The following is a 21,117-nucleotide window of genomic DNA, read 5'->3' on the forward strand; positions in this document are numbered from 1 at the left end:
ATAACAAACACGATTGCACAGTCACTCATAAAATGTTTGTTACTCTCCCCACCCAACAACATCCTGATTTTTAGTTTAAACTGTTAGCTTGGAGCAGTAGGCATTTCAACAATAAAAAAAATTCTCTTTCCAGTATACCTTCAATTTTTTCTTATAAATATTCATTTGAATATTTCCATTTGTGGTGGAAGCTTGCTGATTTACTGGAAGTTGATTCTGTGCCCCGGAAATGTCACTTGGGTGGCCCTGCTGGGCTAAAATGCAAAGTCCAAGTACTGATTTTTGAACCCAGAGTTCTGTGTAAGATCCAAAAAAAAAATTAACCAGTTTTAAGGATCCAATTCAATGATTTTCAGTAAATTTAGAGTTGCGGAAACATCCCAATCCAGTTTTAGAACATTTCCATCACTCCCAAAAGATCCTTGTGCCCATTTATAGTCAGTCCCCACTCTTACCCCTAGGTAACTACTAATCTATGTTTTGCTTCTATAAATTTGCTTTTTCTGAACATTTCACATAGAGAAAATCAAGCACTGTGTGGTCTTTCTCATATGGTTTCTTTCACTTAGCATAATGTTTTTGAGGCTCATCCATGTTGTAGCATGTAACAATATTATAGTCCATTGTATAAGGTATTTTGTTTACCCATTCATTAATGGGCATTTGGATCCTTTCCACTTGTTGACTATTACAAATAATGCTGCTTTAAATTTTGTATTTGCATACAATTGTTTGTGTGGACATATGTCTTCATTTCTCTTGGATATGAAAGTTGTTTATATTGTAAAGTTATGTTAAACTTTTTTTTTTAACTTTAAATTGCCAAACTTTTCCAAAGTGGCTGTACCATTTTATGTTCCCCCTAGCAGTGTATGAGGGTTCCAAGTTTCTCCACATTCTTACCAACGCTTATTGTCTTTTTGATTATAGTCATTCCTGTAGATGTAAAGTGGTACTTCATAGTTTTTAATTTGTAATTCTCTTATGACTAGAGTTGTTGATCATCTTTTCATGTGCTTATTAGCCATTTGTATATCCTTCTGGATGAAACATCTGTTTAAGTCCCTTGCCCATTTTTTAAAAATGGGTTCTTCTTCTTATTAAATTATAAGTGTTTTTAAAAATATATATGTATTCTGGAGATAAGTCTTTTATCAGATAGTTAATTGATTTGCAAATAGTTTCTCCCAGTCTCTGGCTTGTCTTTTCATTTTCTTTTCTTTGACTTTTTTGAAAGAGGATTTCTTTCAAAGGAAGGAGCATAAATGAGAAAAATAGAAAGGACTCTGGATATTATAAATTATCAGAGAGAAAATAAAACAGTGTTTTTGAGCATGAAAAATAGTTTCAGCAGGCTGTACTACCAAGTGTGCCAGAATATATTTGGTGTCTGTGAAAGGAATTAGATCCTTGTGTCTGATCTCCAAACCTTAAGAATAAACATACCAAACTGTTACACTTGACTCAGTGACTATATGTCTTTCCACAGAGGGCCTATAAAGAAGAAGTTGCTCTCGAAAGCTTAACTATAGCTTTTTTGGGAAAAGAAATAACTAAAGAAAAATTTTCTGACTTGCTGAATTTTTATTTTTACTTCTTACCTTGTATTTGCAAGAAAACAAAGAACCTTTGACCTTAACTCTATGTAACTTACTTATACAATATATACTATTTATCCAAGTATTTCTGGCACTCTAAATGTTTATTGTACTTTTCTTGCACAATTTGCAAAGAGCTTGTGTTAGTTGTGTGATTTTTTTTTTTTTCCCGTATCCTCTAAGTTTACGTAGAGAGTAAGGCTTAGTGACAGGTGCATGGGAGAACCAGACACAGGAAAGCCTAGTTGTGTTCACGAGTCTATTGATTGTCTCAGAAATAACTATAAGGAACAAACTGCCCTAAACAGAACTTTCTGATAGGCAAGTATTTCACCCTACTGTTTCATCTGTATGATGGGTATTATTTTAGTATTAATTTTTAAATTTTATACTGCAAGGTAGTAGTGGGCATTAAAATTGATTTAATGGTCATGATAAATTTTTTAAATGAAATAAGGGAGAACAGGAAATATCAGCATGCATTACATGCAGTAAGGGTAAGTATTACTTCGTGGAACTTGTTTTACCACTGTATGTGCGTGTGTGTGTGTATAATTATATATATGATGTATGCATCTATTTATGTGTGTTTATGTATATAAATACACACAGAGAGACATATATAAACATATATATTTACTGGGTCAGGGAATCTATTTCTTTCTATGGATTAAAGTAAGTTTATAAGCCACTGCTCTGTAACACTAGGAATATACAAGGCCTATGCTGTGGATTAATAAATATGTAGTATTTTTGGATTGTTAGTTTAAATCCTAATTACAATGCAGTTTGGTAGATATGTACATATATGCTTACTGATGCCCACTGTTTAAATTTATAAGCATAATAGTTGCGTTTTTCAGTGAACATATATTAAGCACTTACAGTATGCATCATTGTCCTAGATGTTGGAGATACAAAGTTGGTAACAAAAATTGTGGTCTCTACCCTCAGGCTCAAGTCTTTATCTTTTTAAAAATAGAGTGAATTAGTGGAAAAGGAACAGGAATATTTAATTGCTATAATAGTGAGAAATGCAGTGTGCCAGGTATTTTTACACACATTGTCCATCTTTTACATAGGGCTTTACTTTTTTTTTTTTTTTGCGGTACGCGGGCCTCCCACTGTTGTGGCCTCTCCCGTTGCGGAGCACAGGCTCCGGACGCGCAGGCTCAGCAGCCATGGCTCACGGGCCCAGCCGCTCCGCGGCATGTGGAATCTTCCCAGACCAGGGTACGAACCCATGTCCCCTGCATCGGCAGGCGGACTCTCAACCACTGCGCCACCAGGAAAGCCCAGGCCTTTACATTTTACAGAGTTCTTTCAAATCTATCTTGCTCCACTTAACATTCATCTATGGAGATAGTTCTTACTACCTTTATGGATTAAGAAATGGAGGCTTGGAGAGGTTACTTTGACTAAGATCACCTAACTAGAAGGTGATAGAGCTAGATTTACATCTGTCTCCCAGTCCAGATGTTCTTTTCCCAGGTTATGACCCTGAAAAGACCTTCGGTAAATTACAGATTCCAAATTGAGCAACTTAAAAACCTTATGGGGAATGTTAGGGGAATAAGATTAGGGAACAGAGCCTTGATTTACAAAATGTCAATAGGTAATTTTTATATTTGCTAAAAACAAAAAATACAACATGCTAATAAAGAGGACTCCAATATAATTAAAAAATATATATTTTGTGTGAAAATGAGTGCTATTCAGTAAAATTCCATTTATTATTCCTTTTCACTAGAAACAATTTTGATTCTGCTATCAGTTTCTTTGAGGTATATGTAAATTTGTTTTTATTGTAGACGTTGGTATAAATAAGCATTTTTTCCTTCCTCTGGTGCCCCACAGTTTTCTTTTTATATATATTACAATTTATTGCATACGATTTTTTGTCCCACTGTTGTCCCAGGTGTATAAAGTCACTTGGCTATTGAGATTAAAAAAAGTCCTTTATTTAACCTGTTTGGCATACCTTAGATTTAGAGACTACTTCCTAGGGCTCTAGCCCATTAATAAGTAATGCCACAGGATAGAACACTAGCTTATTTCACCTCTGTCTTCACTTCTCTTCTTCCCAATAGGAGTATGGATGGCTCCAAAGTCTTGTGTACTCTTCCTCAACTTCCTTTCTCTCTCCTAAAGCTTCATCACAAAATCTTCTCTTGCTCTGCCACTGTGCTATCTTTTTCCTAGTACCCTGACCTTTTTTCTAATTATATTCTAAAGGATTGCCAATTTGCAGATATTTGAATTAAAATTCTTAGAGCATCAGAAGATGTACAAAAAGCATATCCATATATATTGGAATTTCAAGAGGAGAACTTGCTGGGATGGATTACTAAGTCATGCTGCATTCCTTAATGGAAGCAAATTTTTCCTTGACCAAGTCTAAGTATATAGTTATTTTTACATTACATGTCTTTCTATTAATAAATTCTGTTTTGTATTTCTACTTTGTGTTGATAGATGCAAATGAAACTGATGGAAATGAAAGAGCTGGAAAACCATAATAATCAATTAAATTGGTGCAGTAGTCCACACAGCATTCTTGTGAATGGCGCTACAGATTATTGCAGTCTCAGCACCAGCAGCAGTGAAACAGCCAATCTTAATGAGCACACTGAAGGCCAGAGCAACCTAGAGTCTGAGTCCATACACCAGGAGTCTCCAGTGAGTTTAACAGTTCCTTAAATTTCGTAATCAACTTCAGAAAAAACAATTAATTTAGATCGAAGTTTTGTTGACATCATACCTAATGTAAATATGTGGCCTTGCCTCATCGGAGACAGTTGAGAGGCGGAGAATGGGTTCTAACAGTTTTAACTAGTGTAGAAATATAATTTTAACTGATCTATTGTTATAGAGCATGTTTTCAGAATAGTAGTTCTGTAGATAGTAACTTTTAAAAATAGTTTTTAAGTACTCTTGCCCAAAGCTGAAAGTAATTCTTTATTTCATAACATTGAGGACATTTATTTACTGGTTTTTTTGGAGAACACCAACTAATGCAAGAGTGCTGCTGTTATGTATGAGAACTACAGAGACAAAAGACCTTTAACCCCGTCTTCAAGCTGCACACAGTCTAGTCATGTAACACTGTTAAAAGGCTGTGTTAAAGTAAGCATAGGATATTCAGGTAGGACAGCTTGGAGGAGGCTCAGAGAAGATGTCATAGGGAAGCTTTACAAGTGGCCATTGAAGTGAGAAGGGGTTAAGCAACAGAGAAGGTAGTACATTCCTAGCAGAGGAAACAGCATTAGCATAGGTATGAAATGGGAGAAAACATGCTGCACAGGATCATGAGAAGTTTTTGGAGGATATTTTGTGATGGTGGGGAATGTATTGGTAGGAGATGAGGCTCTCTCCTAGGGGGTTACCTGCATTACCTCTGTACTTTTTATCAAGATAGAGATGTCTGTGCCCCACTTCAAACTTGTTGAACTAGAGTTTCTGGGTTGAAGCCAGGTACATATATTTTAAAAACAAATTCCATGGGTGATTATAATGTGTACCTAGATAAAAATGACCACTTGTAGGTCAGAAAGGACCAGAGAGTAAGAAATTTGGATTCATCTTGAAGCATTGGGGAATTCATCTTACTACAGTGAGTAGCTATTGAAGAATTTTTAAGCAAGAAGCGACAGGATTGAGTTTACCTTTTAAAAAATGTGGATAGGGCATTCCCTGTTGGTCCAGTGGTTAGGACTTGGCGCTTTCACTGCCGTGGCCCAGGTTCAAGTCCAGGTCAGGGAACTAAGATCCTATAAGCCGTGAGGTGCAGCCAAAAAAAAAAAAAAAAAAAGTGGATAATAGATTGAAGAGTAGGACTGGACACAGCCGTATGGTAAGAGACTGTTGGAATGGTCTGTTTGAGAATTGTTTTAACCTAGACTTAACCAGTAACAGGAGGGATGATGATGAGAAGAATACAAATTTGAGAGATATTAAGGATGTAAAATTAACAGACTTAATATTATTTCGACAGTGCAGTCTTGGATATATTATACACTATTTTTTTTAAGCACAGAATGGAGATTACGAGGTTATCCTTCAAAGACATAGGGTGGTTTGAAATGGAGATTGCCCTTTGCACTTCTTAGATCAGAAATTTAGATCCAGAAAACAACGGGAAGCCATTGAAGGACTTTTAACCAGAGAGTCATGATCAGATTCACATTTTATATCTATTGCTTTAGCTACCATAAGAAGGTAGATGGGAAGGACACATATTGGAGGCAGAAGGCAGTTGGAAGGTTATTACTACAGTAACACGGACCAGAAATGATGATACTGTAAATGAATGATAGTGACAGTGAGGATGGAGAAGAAAGGAAGGATTTAAGAAAGAGATAGGAGGTAGACTCAGCAAGACTTGGAATATAGCTGGGGGATGACCAAAGGGGAGTAGTTAAGAAAGACCTGAAGTTTTCTGGCCTTGAGTGGCTATGATGCTTGGTAATACCATTTTCTTAAGAAAGATTACGGGAGAAGTCATTCACTGAATATGTTCTGCTTGTCTTTTAAAATTTTTTAGTAACTTTTGACTATTCTTTGTCAGTTTCTCCTGCCAAGTAGAAAATACATTGTAAGTCTATGAAGAATTAATATTTTGTAGGCAAGAAGTAGTCCTGAAATACCGCCTTCTGGTGTGACTGATGAAAACGAAGTGGTGACTACAGTTGTTAAGGAAAAAGTTTGTCCTGAATTTAATAGTGACAGACATTCAAAAGAGGTAAAAATAATTTTATAATTAAATGTTTTCATCACTGTCTTCTCAAGATGGGCTGTACACTATTTTAGTCTAGGGAAAGAGAAAAATGTGTTAAGTGGACTTTATGACCACAAAAATATTTATGTTACCATCAGTTGATTTTTCAAACATGTTATTTTATTTTTAAATGTTACCTTTTAAAACATTGGTTTCTAAAACTTTTTTTTTAATTTAAAATTATTTTTAGGAAGATCCATTTAATGTAGAATCAAGTTCACTGACAAATCCAGTTGCAGATTCAAACTTGGATTTTTTCCAGTCTGATCCTTTTGTTGGCAGTAAGTACTCTTATATTTATATTACAGATTTACCAAAAAGGGTTTTAATACATAAGCTGTATAGGAATTCGGGCTTCAGTTTTGAGAGCCTACTCGTTATAACAAAAGTAAAAGGGAGAGTGAGGTTTTATATAGTCAGATTTTAGTATTTGTCCCCTTCAGGCAACTAAGTCCTGGAACTAAGCCTTTGTTTATGTCTCAGGGACCCCTAATTAAGAGTATGTTTCTTCTTCAGAATAGGAGCCCAAAGAAAGAGAGGAGATTGGGCACTCTTAAGTCAACCGGCAATTAATTACCAAAAGTGCCAACATCATGCTTTTAAAAGAGTGGAAATTGTAGTAGTTAGTAGCCCGATCACTGCCCTTAAGGTGCCTACAGTCTTATTGAAGAAATATGAGTTTAATAAATTAAAATGTCTGATGTCATTGTAAACTACGTTAAATACCATTTGTTTCAAAGTTCTTTTTGCTTTTTACTTATTTCCAAACTTAGCTTGTGAAACTGATAGGTCAGTTTTAAAGATGGGAAACTGAGGTACATAAATGGAATAATTTGTTTAGAGTCATGGCAGAAATAAGCCTAGAAATTAGAACTCTTTTTAAAAAAACTTCCTTATTGATAAAGTGGTAAAAGATATGTAAATTGAGCATTTAAAATATACAATTAAATTGTTTGAGTACATTCACAGAGTTGTATAATCCTCACTAAAATCTAATTTTGGAACATTTTTTATCACCCCATAGAGCAACTCCATACCCATTATAAGTCACTTCCCATTCCCCTATCCCCAGCTCTAGGCAACCACTAATCTACTTTCTGTCTCTGTAGATGTGCATATTTATGGAATTACACAATACATGTTTATGTCTGGCTTCTTTCATTTAGCCTAATATTTTCAAGGGTTACTCATGTTGTAGTATGGTTCAATATCTCATTTCTTTTTATCGATGAATATTATTACATTGGATGGATATACCACGTTTTACTTATTCATTGGTTGATGGACATTTGGGTTGTTTCCACTTTTTTGACTCTTTTGAATAATGCTATCTTGAACATTTATATACAAGTTTTTGTGTGGATATATGTTTATATTTCTCCGGGGTATATATCAGATCATAGTACTCTATTTAATCATTTGAGGAACTGCCAAACTGTTTTCCAAAGTGTCTGTACCATTATATATTCCCACCAGTATTGTATGTGGGTTGCAGTTTCTCCATATCTTTGTCAACACTTGTCACTGTCTATCCTTTTGATTATAGCCATTGTAGTGAGTGTGAAATGGTATCTTATTTGGGTTTGATTTTTATTTCCTTAATGAGTAACATTGTTGAACATCTTTCTTTGTGGTTATTGACCATCCATATATCTTCTTTGGAGAAACATTTATTCAGATCATTTGCCCTTTTTTAAATTGGGTTGTTTGTCTTTTTATTGTTGATTTGTAAGAGTTCTTTACATATTCTGAATATAAATCCCTTATCAAGCATATGCTTTGCAACTATTTTCTTGTGTTCAGTGTTGTCTTAATTTTGATGAAGTCTAACTTACCTATTTAAAAAATTTTTTTCACTCGTGCTTTTGATTTCATATCTAAGGTCCAAAGTCATGAAGATTTACTTTTTCTGCTAAGAGCTTTATTAATTTTAGCTGTTATATTTAGGTATTTGATCCATTTTGAGTTAATTTTGTATATGGTGTGAGATAGGGGTCCAACTATATTCTTTTGCATGTGGATATTCAGTGTCCCAGCACCATTTGTTGAAAAGACAATTCTTTAACCCCATTGAGTTGTCTTGGAACTCTTGTCAAAAATCAAATGACAATAAATGTGTAAGGATTTATTTCTAGACTCTTCAATTCTATAAGCACTTTTTTTTTTTTTTTACCTCAGTGAAACTTAGTGTCTTTGTTTCTAAAGTGTTGATGGTAATACCTATCCAGTAATCCATTGAAAAGTAGAGATTTTGTTAGTAAAATTCTTGCTGTCATGCCTGTCTTTTCCCCTCCATCTGTAACCTGACCTTGTGGTCAAGAGGTAAGTATAGTTGACTCAATTCAGATTTGTCTCTTTTATGAGGTGTATTGATGTTCTGCCCTTACTTATTACTTTTAAAAAATATTTCCTAAAGGTGGATGGCATTCATTGTTTTATCTACTTTGAGGTAGAGTTAATGAAACAAACTTTGCTTTAAGAAACTTTGCTTTTGTTTTAAAGTTACCCTTTAAGTAATGGTGCCACAACAGTGAATATTGTGATTTTGATTTCTGCTTATTTATTTTATCACAGATGATCCTTTCAAGGATGATCCTTTTGGGAAAATGGGTTAGTATATTATTGAGGTCCTTCTTAGCTTTAATTTGATTCTACTTAATTATAAGCTTATGTATATTTAGGAATGAGATCTCACAGTTGGGTAGTTATAGGAAATGGACTTCCTTTTTATTCAGTTTTAAAATTGACCCAAGCCCTCACTAAGATGTTGTATGTGCCTGGCATTTTCAGAGAAAAAGTGATAGATACTTGTGAATTTGCTTAATAAACTGTTAGGTGTACTTTATAAAAAAAGATATTAGTGCTTGTACTTTGATGCTTTTAATAGTATTTACACTGATTTCTCCGTATTTGCCAAGGATTAAATAAACAAAATGATCTACATTCCTACAGGGTTTAGAACTTTTGTTTTCCTAAGATTAAAGCCTATTTGAATGAATGGGGGAAGAGTAAAGATCTTAAAGAATTACTGAGTGTTAAGCTTTTTAAGATATTCTTTCTCTGGGATTTTTGCATTAGAATAAAGCAAATCTTGTGTACCATTTAGTTATGCTTCCCAAACCTGTTCCAAACTATTGGCTGTTACCCTTGAGCTCAGAGGGAGAAATACATTTAGAAGTTTTTGTTGTTTCTTTAGTTATGATAGCATAGAATAAGGGTCTCAAAATGGGATCACTTGATATTATATGCTAATTAAAAAATAAGTTTATTAGGTGAAAGACTCTGTCTTTTATCAAAACCACAAAGGAAACTGTGATTCTGTCCCCACCCCCAAAATTAAAATCACCAGTTTAGAGGAATTATTTAATCCTAGCGTATAGGCGACATTTGTGTAGTAAGTGTTGGAATTACTGATTTGCTTTGAATGAATGATGAACATGTAGGAAAGAATGTTAATTAAAGCTATTTAACTAGATGCAACTGCTTGTACTTTTTTCTGACCAAATAAGTAGTCAAAATATAAAGTACCTAACTTAGATTCTACAGGAGTTCAAAATGCCTTTTAATTAAGTCAGTTATCCTGCCTTTGGTGACAGGAAATTTAGAGTAATAATTTTGTAATCTCTCATATTTGTGTTGTATTTTCTTAGATCCATTTGGAGGTGATCCTTTCAAAGGTTCAGATCCATTTGCATCTGACTGTTTCTTCAAGCAATCTTCTACTGATCCTTTTGCCACTTCAAGTACTGACCCTTTCAGTGCAGCCAGCAATAGCAGTAATACGTTGGTAAGTAGGAGGGTTAAAAAATGTTGAATGGATAACAGATGTTCTGAAAGAGTTTCTCTTTTTCTTTTTTAAGAGCAGACAGTTTATTGAGCAGAAAACTAGTGAAATAACAAGACTATTAATCATTGCTAGATAGTAAATTCCTTGAGGGTAGGAACTATATCTTATAAAACATTTAGCACACATGCCTTGCCTGTACTGTGGTTAAGTGGTCAATAAATATATGTTAACTTCGGTTTAATGGTCAGAGAAGAAGTAGGGAAAGAGACGAATGTAGAAAAAAAATGATAAAAACAATTTACCTATAAAGTCATACACTATTTGAGTCATCTTTCAAATCCGAAGGATATAAATAATTCAGTACTCTAGACAAGAAAATTATTTGCCAAACTGGCACTAACTCCTGGGAATGAGAATCAGACACCTTCCTGGTAAATCCTATTCCTTCCACATCAGGCATATACGTTACAAGTGAAGAACTAATTGGCCAAGTATATTTTGTCTTTAAGAGAATGGGTATACAGTGGATCTTTTGGATTCTGTCTGCAAAGGAGTTTCTTGAAATACACAGTGATGAAAGAATCCTCTTGTAGATTACTTCTGATGGACCATATAAAAATTTCAGCCTCATCGAACCCATCTAGTTTTTGGTTCAGACTGGTATTTCACACCTTGATCACCCATTGGAATTGACTAGAATAACTCATGTCATCCAAATATCAAGTCCACTCTTCAAAGGACCAAATTTTATCCCATTGGGGATATTAAAAATAAATGATTAAAAATCCGTAAGCCAGTGTTCAGTAAAGCTTTTAAAAAATGTTTGGTATGCATTATTGAAATAATGAAATCAATTTAAAAGGAACAGCATTGATTTTTTTAAAAAAATAAAATCATTTCTGTTATTTTATAGACATATCTGGAGTGTTATTCTTGTAAAGAAGTATAAATTCCCACTAAATGTCAGACTCTCTTGATAACATATACATAGAACAACAATTACTATTTAATAACCATGAACTATGATCCCGGTACTTCTGTGTGCTTCACAGTCATAATTTCTAATCTTCACATCAATCTTGCAAAGTAGGTGTTGGTGTCCCTATTTTAATAATAAGGACACCGGGACTCAGAAAAATTAACTAAGTTCAGACAACTAAGTGCTTTATCATCTGGAGGCTTTGAAAACAAAACCTTTATGTTATGGATATTTAAACACATGCAAAATAGAGTAACATAATGAAATATTTTAACTTCCATGTATCTATCACCCAATTTCAATAATTATGAATGGTTTTGGAGGGCTTTTTAATTGCTTTTTTTCGTGTTTGTTTGGTTTGTTTTAAATTTTTTATTTGAAGGCTTATTTTTTGAGGCAGGATATTTCACATCTATAAGTAAACCAGACCTAGAAAGGAACAGTTGATTGACAGGCATGTGAAGCAAAAATTTTGTCTTTTAATACTCTTAGATTAAGAAAACTTCCTTAAAAGAGTAATTGATTCTTTTAAAGATAATAGACTTTGGTGTTCTTGAATTACTTCCTTACTGTATTCTAATACAGTATTCAGTACTATATTCAGCTACTTGGCCAGCAGCTGGTTTTTTCCACTGATGTAAAACTAAGCAAATGCCTCTGTAACTAAATATTTGTGGTTTCCACAGGCTACTGGATACTCTGTTTTCCTACAACACTTAGTTTGCAGTGTGGGCCCATTTGCCAAATTTTTCTCAAATTGGCTGCAACCTGAATTCTTTTCCTCTCACCTTATTTTAGCCTCTCATTATCCACTCTTATTGTTTAAAGAGCAAGAAAGCCAAAGCAGCTCTTCCTCATTTAAAAATAAACAAGTTTTGGGCTTCCCTGGTGGCGCAGTGGTTGAGAGTCCGCCTGCCGATGCAGGGGACATGGGTTCGTGCCTGGTCCGGGAAGATCCCACATGCCGCAGAGCGGCTGGGCCCGTGAGCCATGGCCGCTGAGCCTGCGCATCCAGAGCCTGTGTTCCACAATGGGAGAGGCCACAACAGTGAGAGGCCCGCATACCGCAAAAACAAACAAAAACAAATAAAAATAAACAAGTTTCTTTTGTTCCTCTTCCCTGGTGAAACTTTTCTACCATTCATTCTACTTACTTTTTCCCTTTTCTCCCCAGGTTTTGAAAGCAAAAATGCCCTTGCTGACAGCTCTTAATTTCTCCATTCAAAACTAAACTAAACACCAAATTGGCAATATAACAATAGTTACTTTTATCTAATCTCTTCTATGCTCCAGGCATGGTGCTAAATTCTTTTCATGTGTTACCTCATTTAAGCATCACAGTAATCTTATGAGGCTCATGTTTCATCCTCATTTTAAAGATAAAGATCAATAAATGAGAGGTTAAGTGTAAGTTAGTAAGTGATACAACTAAATTCAGACCGTGGTCTATCTGACCAAAATCTAAGGTCTTCACCACTATAGTCTAAAATTTAAACTCATTTCTTCCTAGCTACAAACCCCTGTTTTTTGTCATCTTCCTTCTTTTCAAATGGGCCTCTATTAATGCCTCCAGACATGAATCTCTCCCCACAAATCTTTCCTATTCCTTCAAGGATGGTCTCTGTTCTCAGAAGGACATAATTTTAAAAACCAAACCAAAAAAACAAGTGCCATTTCCTACTATTCTAGCTAGTGTATGGTAGCTACTGTGTACGTGCTAAGTCATACTGTGAAATGAGGGAGTTGATGGCTTATGCAGAAGAGAGAATTTCAGTGATAAATTAGGTGAATTTGTAGGAGGATTTTGGAACATTAATTCTATAAAATTATACCGTCTGTATTTTAGTTATGAAAATTACTTTTGTGTACTAAATTGCCTAATTATCAAACTGAACATAACATAAAGAGTTTTGTGGCCACTTATTCCCTCATGGGCTGCACAGTCCATCCTGTTCCCCTTGCTGTCCCAGCGGCCTTTTAGGTTGGTTGCACAGTGTATGATAAAGGAATAGAAATAAAACCTGACGCACAGGTAGGCATACTTTTTCTATTTCTCTCTGTGACGGTACATAAAATCTGCAAGCTATTGTTAAAAATCAGGGCTGTTAGTTTTTCCTTCTCTCAGTTTAGAGAAGAAGCAGTAATAGTTGGTGACTTTAGTTATCATGTCTGTGACTGTCTCTCACACTGGCATTTTAACTATTATATTAGGAACCATGGAGAGTTACTTGCTATACAGACCAACTTGATATTTTTCCCCCTTGAATGCTATTTATTCATTCAGCAGATAATCAGAGTATAAGGTAGTATGTTCATTTAATAAAAATGTAAGTTAAGATAAGCATCAGATAAAATAAGTACTATCATTTTCAGTTTTGGAAACATCACTAGTATTTACTTCTTTCTGCTAGTAGTTTTGTTTTAATGGGTCCTGTTTTATAAAACGAGAATATACTCGAAGTCCCAGTTAGCATTGCTTCTGTCTTTTCAAATACATGTTTCACTTGAGCTCTCCAATATCCTTTGACATTCAATTGTTAATACCCAATTTCTTGATGATTAGAAATAGATCCTGTAATACAGATGACATTGCTAGTCATGAGTCAGAGTAGGAGATAAATATTCCAAAACTCTTTTCATGCCCCTTTTATCTAACTGTATGCCAAGGCTTTTGGCTGGCCTCTTAAAAAGAGCCTGATGCCAGAAAGTTAGTTCGGTTATCTTCTTAAATATATATTTTGTTTGACTATGATTTAAAAACAAAGTAAAGTAGGAAGACAGTTCAATACTTAGAATCACTGGCTTCTGGTGAAGTCCTCACTCTTTGTAGCCTCTCACCCTTGCCATTTGATCCAGATTTTTACATGGCTTATTATTGAAAGCTGCTGAATTTTTTTAGCAGAAAGCACTCTTCCTCGCTCAAGTTCTCTCTCTCTGCCTCCCCCTCTCTTTCTCTCTCACACATTAACATTAGAGGAAGGTGAGTAAAGGGCCTATGAGAAGTCTCTGTATTATTAGGGATGGAATTGTGATTGGAGTGGGACACATGAAGACTTTTGAGATGTTAGCAGTTTCCTGGGAGGTGATTGCATAGGTGTTCACTTGATACTTATTTATTAAACTGTACATAATGTTCCATATATTTTTCTGAATGTATGTTATGTTTCACAGTAAAAGATTAGAAAATGATATGTATCATTTCAGTTTAATAAGTTTGCAAATCAGTAGGGGTAAACATTTGCTCCTAATTGATTTAGAGTTTGTAAAGAATATTTTCTTTGGTGTGGCAGTGTGGTTTCAGCTCTAAAATGTTGCCTCTCTGAGTCATGACTTGTGTAATTTGTTTAGGTGGAAACATTAGAGCACAATGATCCTTTTGCTCCTGGTGGGACGGCTGTGGTTGCAGCCAGCGATTTGGGTAAGGAGATGATTTATCAGTGTCTTTCAACAGTAAACACCACCCTCTCTTTAAGCATCTTTCTTTTCGTGTCCAAGTATATTCATCCTGTTTACTTATTTATGGCGTTAAAATGATCGCATAGCTATATCCTGTTGCATTCTACCAATAATAAGAATGGTGTTTTTGTATCACTTTCTACTTATCATTTTTTATCTCATTTATTGTTCTTATTAAACCGCTTAATATGTACTCTAGCCAATGTCAGTAAAACCAATAAAAACCCTTTTTGCTTTATAAAAGGCAGCGTTGCTTGGCAGTTTCAAACTCAGCATTCATTCTTATGGATCTTGACCTAAATTTAAAAATTAGTGGCTTCCCATAGGTACTGCTATTAGCTTTACTATAGTGCATAGGTCCTGTTAATAAGACAGAGAAGAACTAAATGTTATTCTGGTACGCAGTTTTCATGCATTATTTATGGAATCTAATTTTCCATTTATCCTTCTTTTTTCTTTTTTTTTACTTGTATATTTATTTATTAACATCTTTATTGGAGTGTAATTGCTTTACAATAGTGTGTTAGTTTCTGCTGTATAACAAAGTGAAGCAGCTATACATATACATATATCCCCATATCTTCTCCCTCGTGGATCTCCCTCCCGCCCACCCTATCCCACCCCTCTAGGTGGCCACAAAGCGCCGAGCTGATCTCCCTGTGCTATGTGACTGCTTTCCACTAGCTATCTGTTTTACATTTGGTAGTGTATATATGTCAGTTCTACTTCTCTCACTTTGTCCCAGCTTACTCTTCCCCCTCCCCGTATCCTGAAGTCCATTCTCTATGTCTGTATGTTTACTCCTGTCCTCCCCCTAGGTTTTTCAGGACCTTTTTTTTTTTTCTAGATTCCATATATATGTGTTAGCATACGGTATTTGTCTTTCTCTTTCTGACTTACTTCACTCTGTATGACAGACTCTAGGTCCCTCCACCTCACTACAAATAACTCAATTTCATTGCTTTCCATGGCTGAATAATATTCCATTGTATATATGTGCCACACCTTCTTTATCCATTCATCTATCAATGGACACTTAGGTTGCTTCCATGTCCTGGCTATTGTAAACAGAGCTGCAGTGAACATTGTGGTACATGACTCTTTTTGAATTATGGTTGTCTCAGGGTATATGCCCAGTAGTGGGATTGCTGGGTTGTATGGTGGTTCTATTTTTAGTTTTTTAAGGAACCTCCGTACTGTTCTCCATAGTGGCTGTATCAATTTACATTCCCACCAACAGTGCAGGACGGTGCCCTTTTCTCCACACCCTCTCCAGCATTTATTGTTTGTAGATTTTTTGATGATGGCCATTCTGACTGGTGTGAGGTGATACCTCATTGCAATTTTGATTTGCATTTTTCTAATGATTAGTGATGTTAAGCATCCTTTCATGTGTTTGCTGGTGACCTGTATATCTTCTTTGGAGAAATGTCTATTTAGATCTTCTGCCCATTTTTGGATTGAGTTGGTTGTTCTTTTGATATTGAGCTGCATGAGCTCCTTGTATACTTTGAAGATTAATCCTTTGTCCATTGATTCGTTCGCAAACATTTTCTCCCATTCTGAAGGTTGTTTTTTCATCTTGTTTATGGTTTCCTTTGCTGTGCAAAAGCTTTGAAGTTTCATTAGGTCCCATTTGTTTATATTTGTTTTTATTTCCATTGCTCTAGGAGGTGGGTCAAAAACGATCTTGCTGTGATTTATGTCACAGAGTGTTCTATGTTTTCCTCTAAGAGATTTATAGTGTCTGGACTTACATTTAGGTTGTTGATGTATTTTGAGTTTATTTTTGTGTATGGTGTTAGGGAATGTTCTAATTTCATTCTTTTACATGTAGCTGTCCAGTTTTCCCAGCACCACTTATCAAAGAGGCTGTCTTTTCTCCATTGTATATTCTTGCCTCCTTTATCAAAAATAAGGTGACCATATGTGCATAGGTTTATCTCTGGGCTTTCTATCCTGTTCCATTGATCTATATTTCTCTTTTTGTGCCAGTACCCTACTGTCTTGATTACTGTAGCTTTATAGTATAGTCTGAAGTCCGGGAGTCTGATTCCTCCAGCTCCATTTTTCTTTCTCAAGATTGCTTTCGCTATTTGGGGTCTTTTTGTGTTTCCATACAAATTGTGAAATTTTTTGTTCTAGTTCTGTGAAAAATGCCATCGGTAGTTTGATAGGGATTGCACCGCATCTGTAGATTGCTTTGGACAGTACAGTTATTTTCACAATGTTGATTTTTCCAATCCAAGAACATGGTATTCTCTCTCCATCTGTTTGTATCATCTTTAATTTCTTTTTTTTTTTAAACGTCTTTATTGGGGTATAATTGCTTTACAATGGTGTGTTAGTTTCTGCTGTATAACAAAGTGAATCAGTTATACATATCATATTTTCCCATATCTCTTCCCTCTTGCATCTCCCTCCCTACCCCCTTCCCTATCCCACCCTTCCAGGCGGTCACAACGCACCGAGCCGATATCCCTGTGCTATGCGGCTGCTTCCCACTAGCTATCTACCTTACGTTTGTTAGTGTATATATGTCCATGCCTATCTCTCGCCCTGTCACAGCGCACCCTTCCCCCTCCCCATATCCTCAAGTCCGTTCTCCAGTAGGTCTGTGTCTTTATTCCTGTCTTACCCCTAGGTTCTTCATGACGTTTTTTTTCCTTAAATTCCATATATATGTGTTAGCATATGGTATTTGTCTTTTTCTTTCTGACTTACTTCACTCAGTATGACAGACTCTAGGTCTACCCACCTCACTACAAATAACTCAATTTCGTTTCTTTTTATGGCTGAGTAATATTCCATCGTATATATGTGCCACATCTTCTTTATCCATTCATCCGATGATGGGCACTTAGGTTGTTTCCATCTCCGGGCTATTGTAAATAGAGCTGCAATGAACATTTTGGTACATGACTCTTTATGAATTTTGGTTTTCTCAGGGTATATGCCCAGTAGTGGGATTGCTGGGTCATATGGTAGTTCTATTTGTAGTTTTTTAAGGAACCTCCATACTGTTCTCCATAGTGGCTGAACCAATTCACATTCCCACCAGCAGTGCAAGAGTGTTCCCTTTTCTCCACACACTCTCCAGCATTTATTGTTTCTAGATTTTTTGATGATAGCCATTCAGATTGGTGTGAGATGATATCTCATTGTAGTTCTGATTTGCATTTCTCTAATGATTAATGATGTTGAGCATTCTTTCATGTGTTTGTTGGCAGTCTGTATATCTTCTTTGGAGAAATGTCTATTAGGTCTTCTGCCCATTTCTGGATTGGGTTGTTTGTTTTTTTGTTATTGAGTTGCATGAGCTGCTTTAAATGTTGGAGATTAATCCTTTGTCAGTTGCTTCATTTGCAAATATTTTCTCCCATTCTGAGGGTTGTCTTTTGGTCTTGTTTATGGTTTCCTTTGCTGTGCAAAAGCTTTGAAGTTTCATTAGGTCCCATTTGTTTATTTTTGTTTTTATTTCCATTTCTCTAGGAGGTGGGTCAAAAAGGATCTTGCTGTGATTTATGTCATAGAATGTTCTGCCTATGTTTTCCTCTAAGAGTTTGATAGTTTCTGGCCTTACATTTAGGTCTTTAATCCATTTTGAGCTTATTTTTGTGTATGGTATTAGGGAGTGATCTAATCTCATACTTTTACATGTACCTGTCCAGTTTTCCCAGCACCACTTATTGAAGAGGCTGTCCTTTCTCCACTGTACATTCCTGCCTCCTTTATCAAAGATAAGGTGTCCATATGTGTGTGGGTTTATCTCTGGGCTTTCTGTCCTGTTCCATTGATCTATATTTCTGTTTTTGTGCCAGTACCATACTGTCTTGATTACTGTAGCTTTGTAGTATAGTCTGAAGTCAGGGAGCCTGATTCCTCCAGCTCTGTTTTTCGTTCTTAAAATTGCTTTGGCTATTCGGGGTCTTTTGTGTTTACATACAAATTATGAAATTTTTTCTTCTAGTTCTGTTAAAAATGCCAGTGGTAGTTTGATAGGGATTGCATTGAATCTATAGATTGCTTTGGGTAGTAGAGTCATTTTCACAATGTTGATTCTTCCAATGCAAGGATATGGTATATCTCTCCATCTATTTGTATCATCTTTAATTTCTTTCATCAGTGTCTTATAATTTTCTGCATACAGGTCTTTTGTCTCCTTAGGTAGGTTTATTCCTAGATATTTTATTCTTTTTGTTGCAATGGTAAATGGGAGTGTTTTCTTGATTTCACTTTCAGATTTTTCTTCATTAGTGTATAGGAATGCAAGAGATTTCTGTGCATTAATTTTGTATCCTGCTACTTTACCACATTCAGTGATTAGCTCTAGTAGTTTTCTCGTAACTTCTTCAGGATTCTCTATGTATAGTATCATGTCATCTGCAAACAGTGACAGCCTTACACCTTCATTTCTGATTTGGATTCCTTTTATTTCTTTTCCTTCTCTGATTGCCGTGGCTAAAACTCCCAAAACTATGTTGAATAATAGTGGTGAGAGTGGACAACCTTGTCTTGTTCCTGATCTTAGAGGAAATGCTTTCAGTTTTTCACCATTGAGAAAGGTGTTGTCTGTGGGTTTGTCATATATGGCCTTTATGATGTTGAGGTAAGTTCCCTCTATGCCTACTTTCTGGAGGGTTTTTATCATAAATGGGTGTTGATTTTTGTCAAAAGCTTTTTCTGCATGTATTGAGATGATCATATGGTATTTCTCCTTCAGTTTGCTAATATGGTTTATCACATTGATTGATTTGCATATACTGAAGAATCCTTGCATTCCTGTGATAAACCCCACTTGATCATGGTGTATGATCCTTTTAATGTGTTTTTGGATTCTGTTTGCTAGTATTTTGTTGAGAATTTTTGAATCTATGTTCATCAGTGACATTGGCCTGTAATTTTCCTTCTTTGTGACATCTTTGTCTGGTTTTGGTATCACAGTGATGGTGGCCTCGTAGGATGAGTTTGGGAGTGTTCCTCTTCCATATTTTGGAAGAGTTTGAGAAGGATAGGTGTTAACTCTTCTCTAAATGTTTGATGGAATTAGCCTGTGAAGCCATCTGGTCCTGGGCTTTTGTCTGTTGGAAGATTTTTAATCACAGTCTCAATTTCAGTGCTTGTGATTGGTCTGTTTATATTTTCTATTTCTTCCTGGTTCAGTCTCGGAAGGTTGTGCTTTTCTAAGAATTTGTCCATTTCTTCCACGTTGTCCAATTTATTGGCATAGAGTTGCTTGTAGTAATCTCTCATGATCTTTTGTATTTCTGCAGTGTCAGTTGTTACTTCTCCTTTTTCATTTCCAACTCCGTTGATTTGAGTCTTCTCCCTTTTTTTCTTGATGAGTCTGGCTAATGGTTTATCAATTTTGTTTATCTTCTCAAAGAACCTGCTTTTAGTTTTATTGATCATTGCTATTGTTTCCTTCATTTCTTTTTCATTTCTTTCTGATCTGATCTTTATGATTTCTTTCCTTCTGCTAACTTTGGGGGTTTTGTGTTCTTCTTTCGCTAATTGCTTTAGGTGTAAGGTTAGGTTGTTTATTTGAGATGTTTCTTTTTTCTTGAGGTAGGATTGTACTGCTATAAACCTCCCTCGTAGAACTGCTTTTGCTGCATCCCATAGGTTTTGGGTCGTCGTGTTTTCATTGTCATTTGTTTGTCGGTACGTTTTGATTTCCTCTTTGATTTCTTCAGTGATCTCTTGGTTATGTAGTAGTGTATTGTTTAGCCTCCATGTGTTTGTATTTTTTACAGATTTTTTCCTGTAATTGATATCTACTCTCATAGCGTTGTGGTCAGAAAAGATACTTGATATGACTTCAGTTTTCTTAAATTTACCAAGGCTTGATTTGTGACCCAAGATATGATCTATCCTGGAGAATGTTCCATGAGCACTTGAGAAGGTGTATTCTGTTGTTTTTGGATAGAATGTCCTATAAATATCAATTAAGTCCATCTTGTTTAATGTATCACTTAAAACTTGTGTTTCCTTATTTATTTTCATTTCGGGTGATCTGTCCATTGGTGAAAGTGGGGTGTTAAAAGTCCCCTGCTATGATTGTGTTACTGTCAATTTCCCCTTTTATGTCTGTTAGCATTTGCCTTATGTATTGTGCTGCTCCTATGTTGGGTGCATAAATATTTACAATTGTTATATCTTCTTCTTGGATTGATCACTTGGTCATTATGTAGTGTCCTTCTTTGTCTGTTTTACTGGTCTTTATTTAAAGTCTATTTTGTCTGATATGAGAATTGCTACTCCAGCTTTCTTGTGATTTCCATTTGCATGGGATATCTTTTTCCATCCCCTCATTTTCAGTCTGTACTGTGTCCCTTGTAGACAGCATATATATGGATCTTGTTTTTGTATCCATTGAGCCAGTCTGTTTCTTTTGGTTGGAGCATTTAATCCATTTACATTTAAGGTAGTTATGGATATGTATGTTCCTATTCCCATTTTCTTAATTGGTTTGGGTTTGTTATCGTATGTCTTTTCCTTCTCTTTTGTTTCCTGTCTA

At 35.4% G+C, this 21,117-nt stretch overlaps 1 protein-coding gene across 2 annotated transcripts in view; it reads left to right on the top strand.

Annotated features, from left to right (window-relative positions):
- EPS15 (epidermal growth factor receptor pathway substrate 15) overlaps window positions 1–21,117 on the top strand; it is a 164,636-nt gene that overhangs the window by 112,895 nt on the left and 30,624 nt on the right. For both annotated transcript variants that reach the window (XM_082666035.1, XM_082666034.1), the window contains exons 16-21: window positions 4,074–4,277; window positions 6,223–6,339; window positions 6,566–6,656; window positions 8,950–8,985; window positions 10,026–10,162; window positions 14,490–14,559. In XM_082666035.1, the coding sequence (XP_082522161.1) occupies window positions 4,074–4,277; window positions 6,223–6,339; window positions 6,566–6,656; window positions 8,950–8,985; window positions 10,026–10,162; window positions 14,490–14,559 (655 nt within the window). The remainder of the gene's footprint in view (window positions 1–4,073; window positions 4,278–6,222; window positions 6,340–6,565; window positions 6,657–8,949; window positions 8,986–10,025; window positions 10,163–14,489; window positions 14,560–21,117) is intronic.

The sequence above is a fragment of the Grampus griseus genome (genome assembly GCF_964374135.1).
Source record: "Grampus griseus genome assembly, chromosome: 1".
Lineage (NCBI taxonomy): Eukaryota > Metazoa > Chordata > Mammalia > Artiodactyla > Delphinidae > Grampus > Grampus griseus.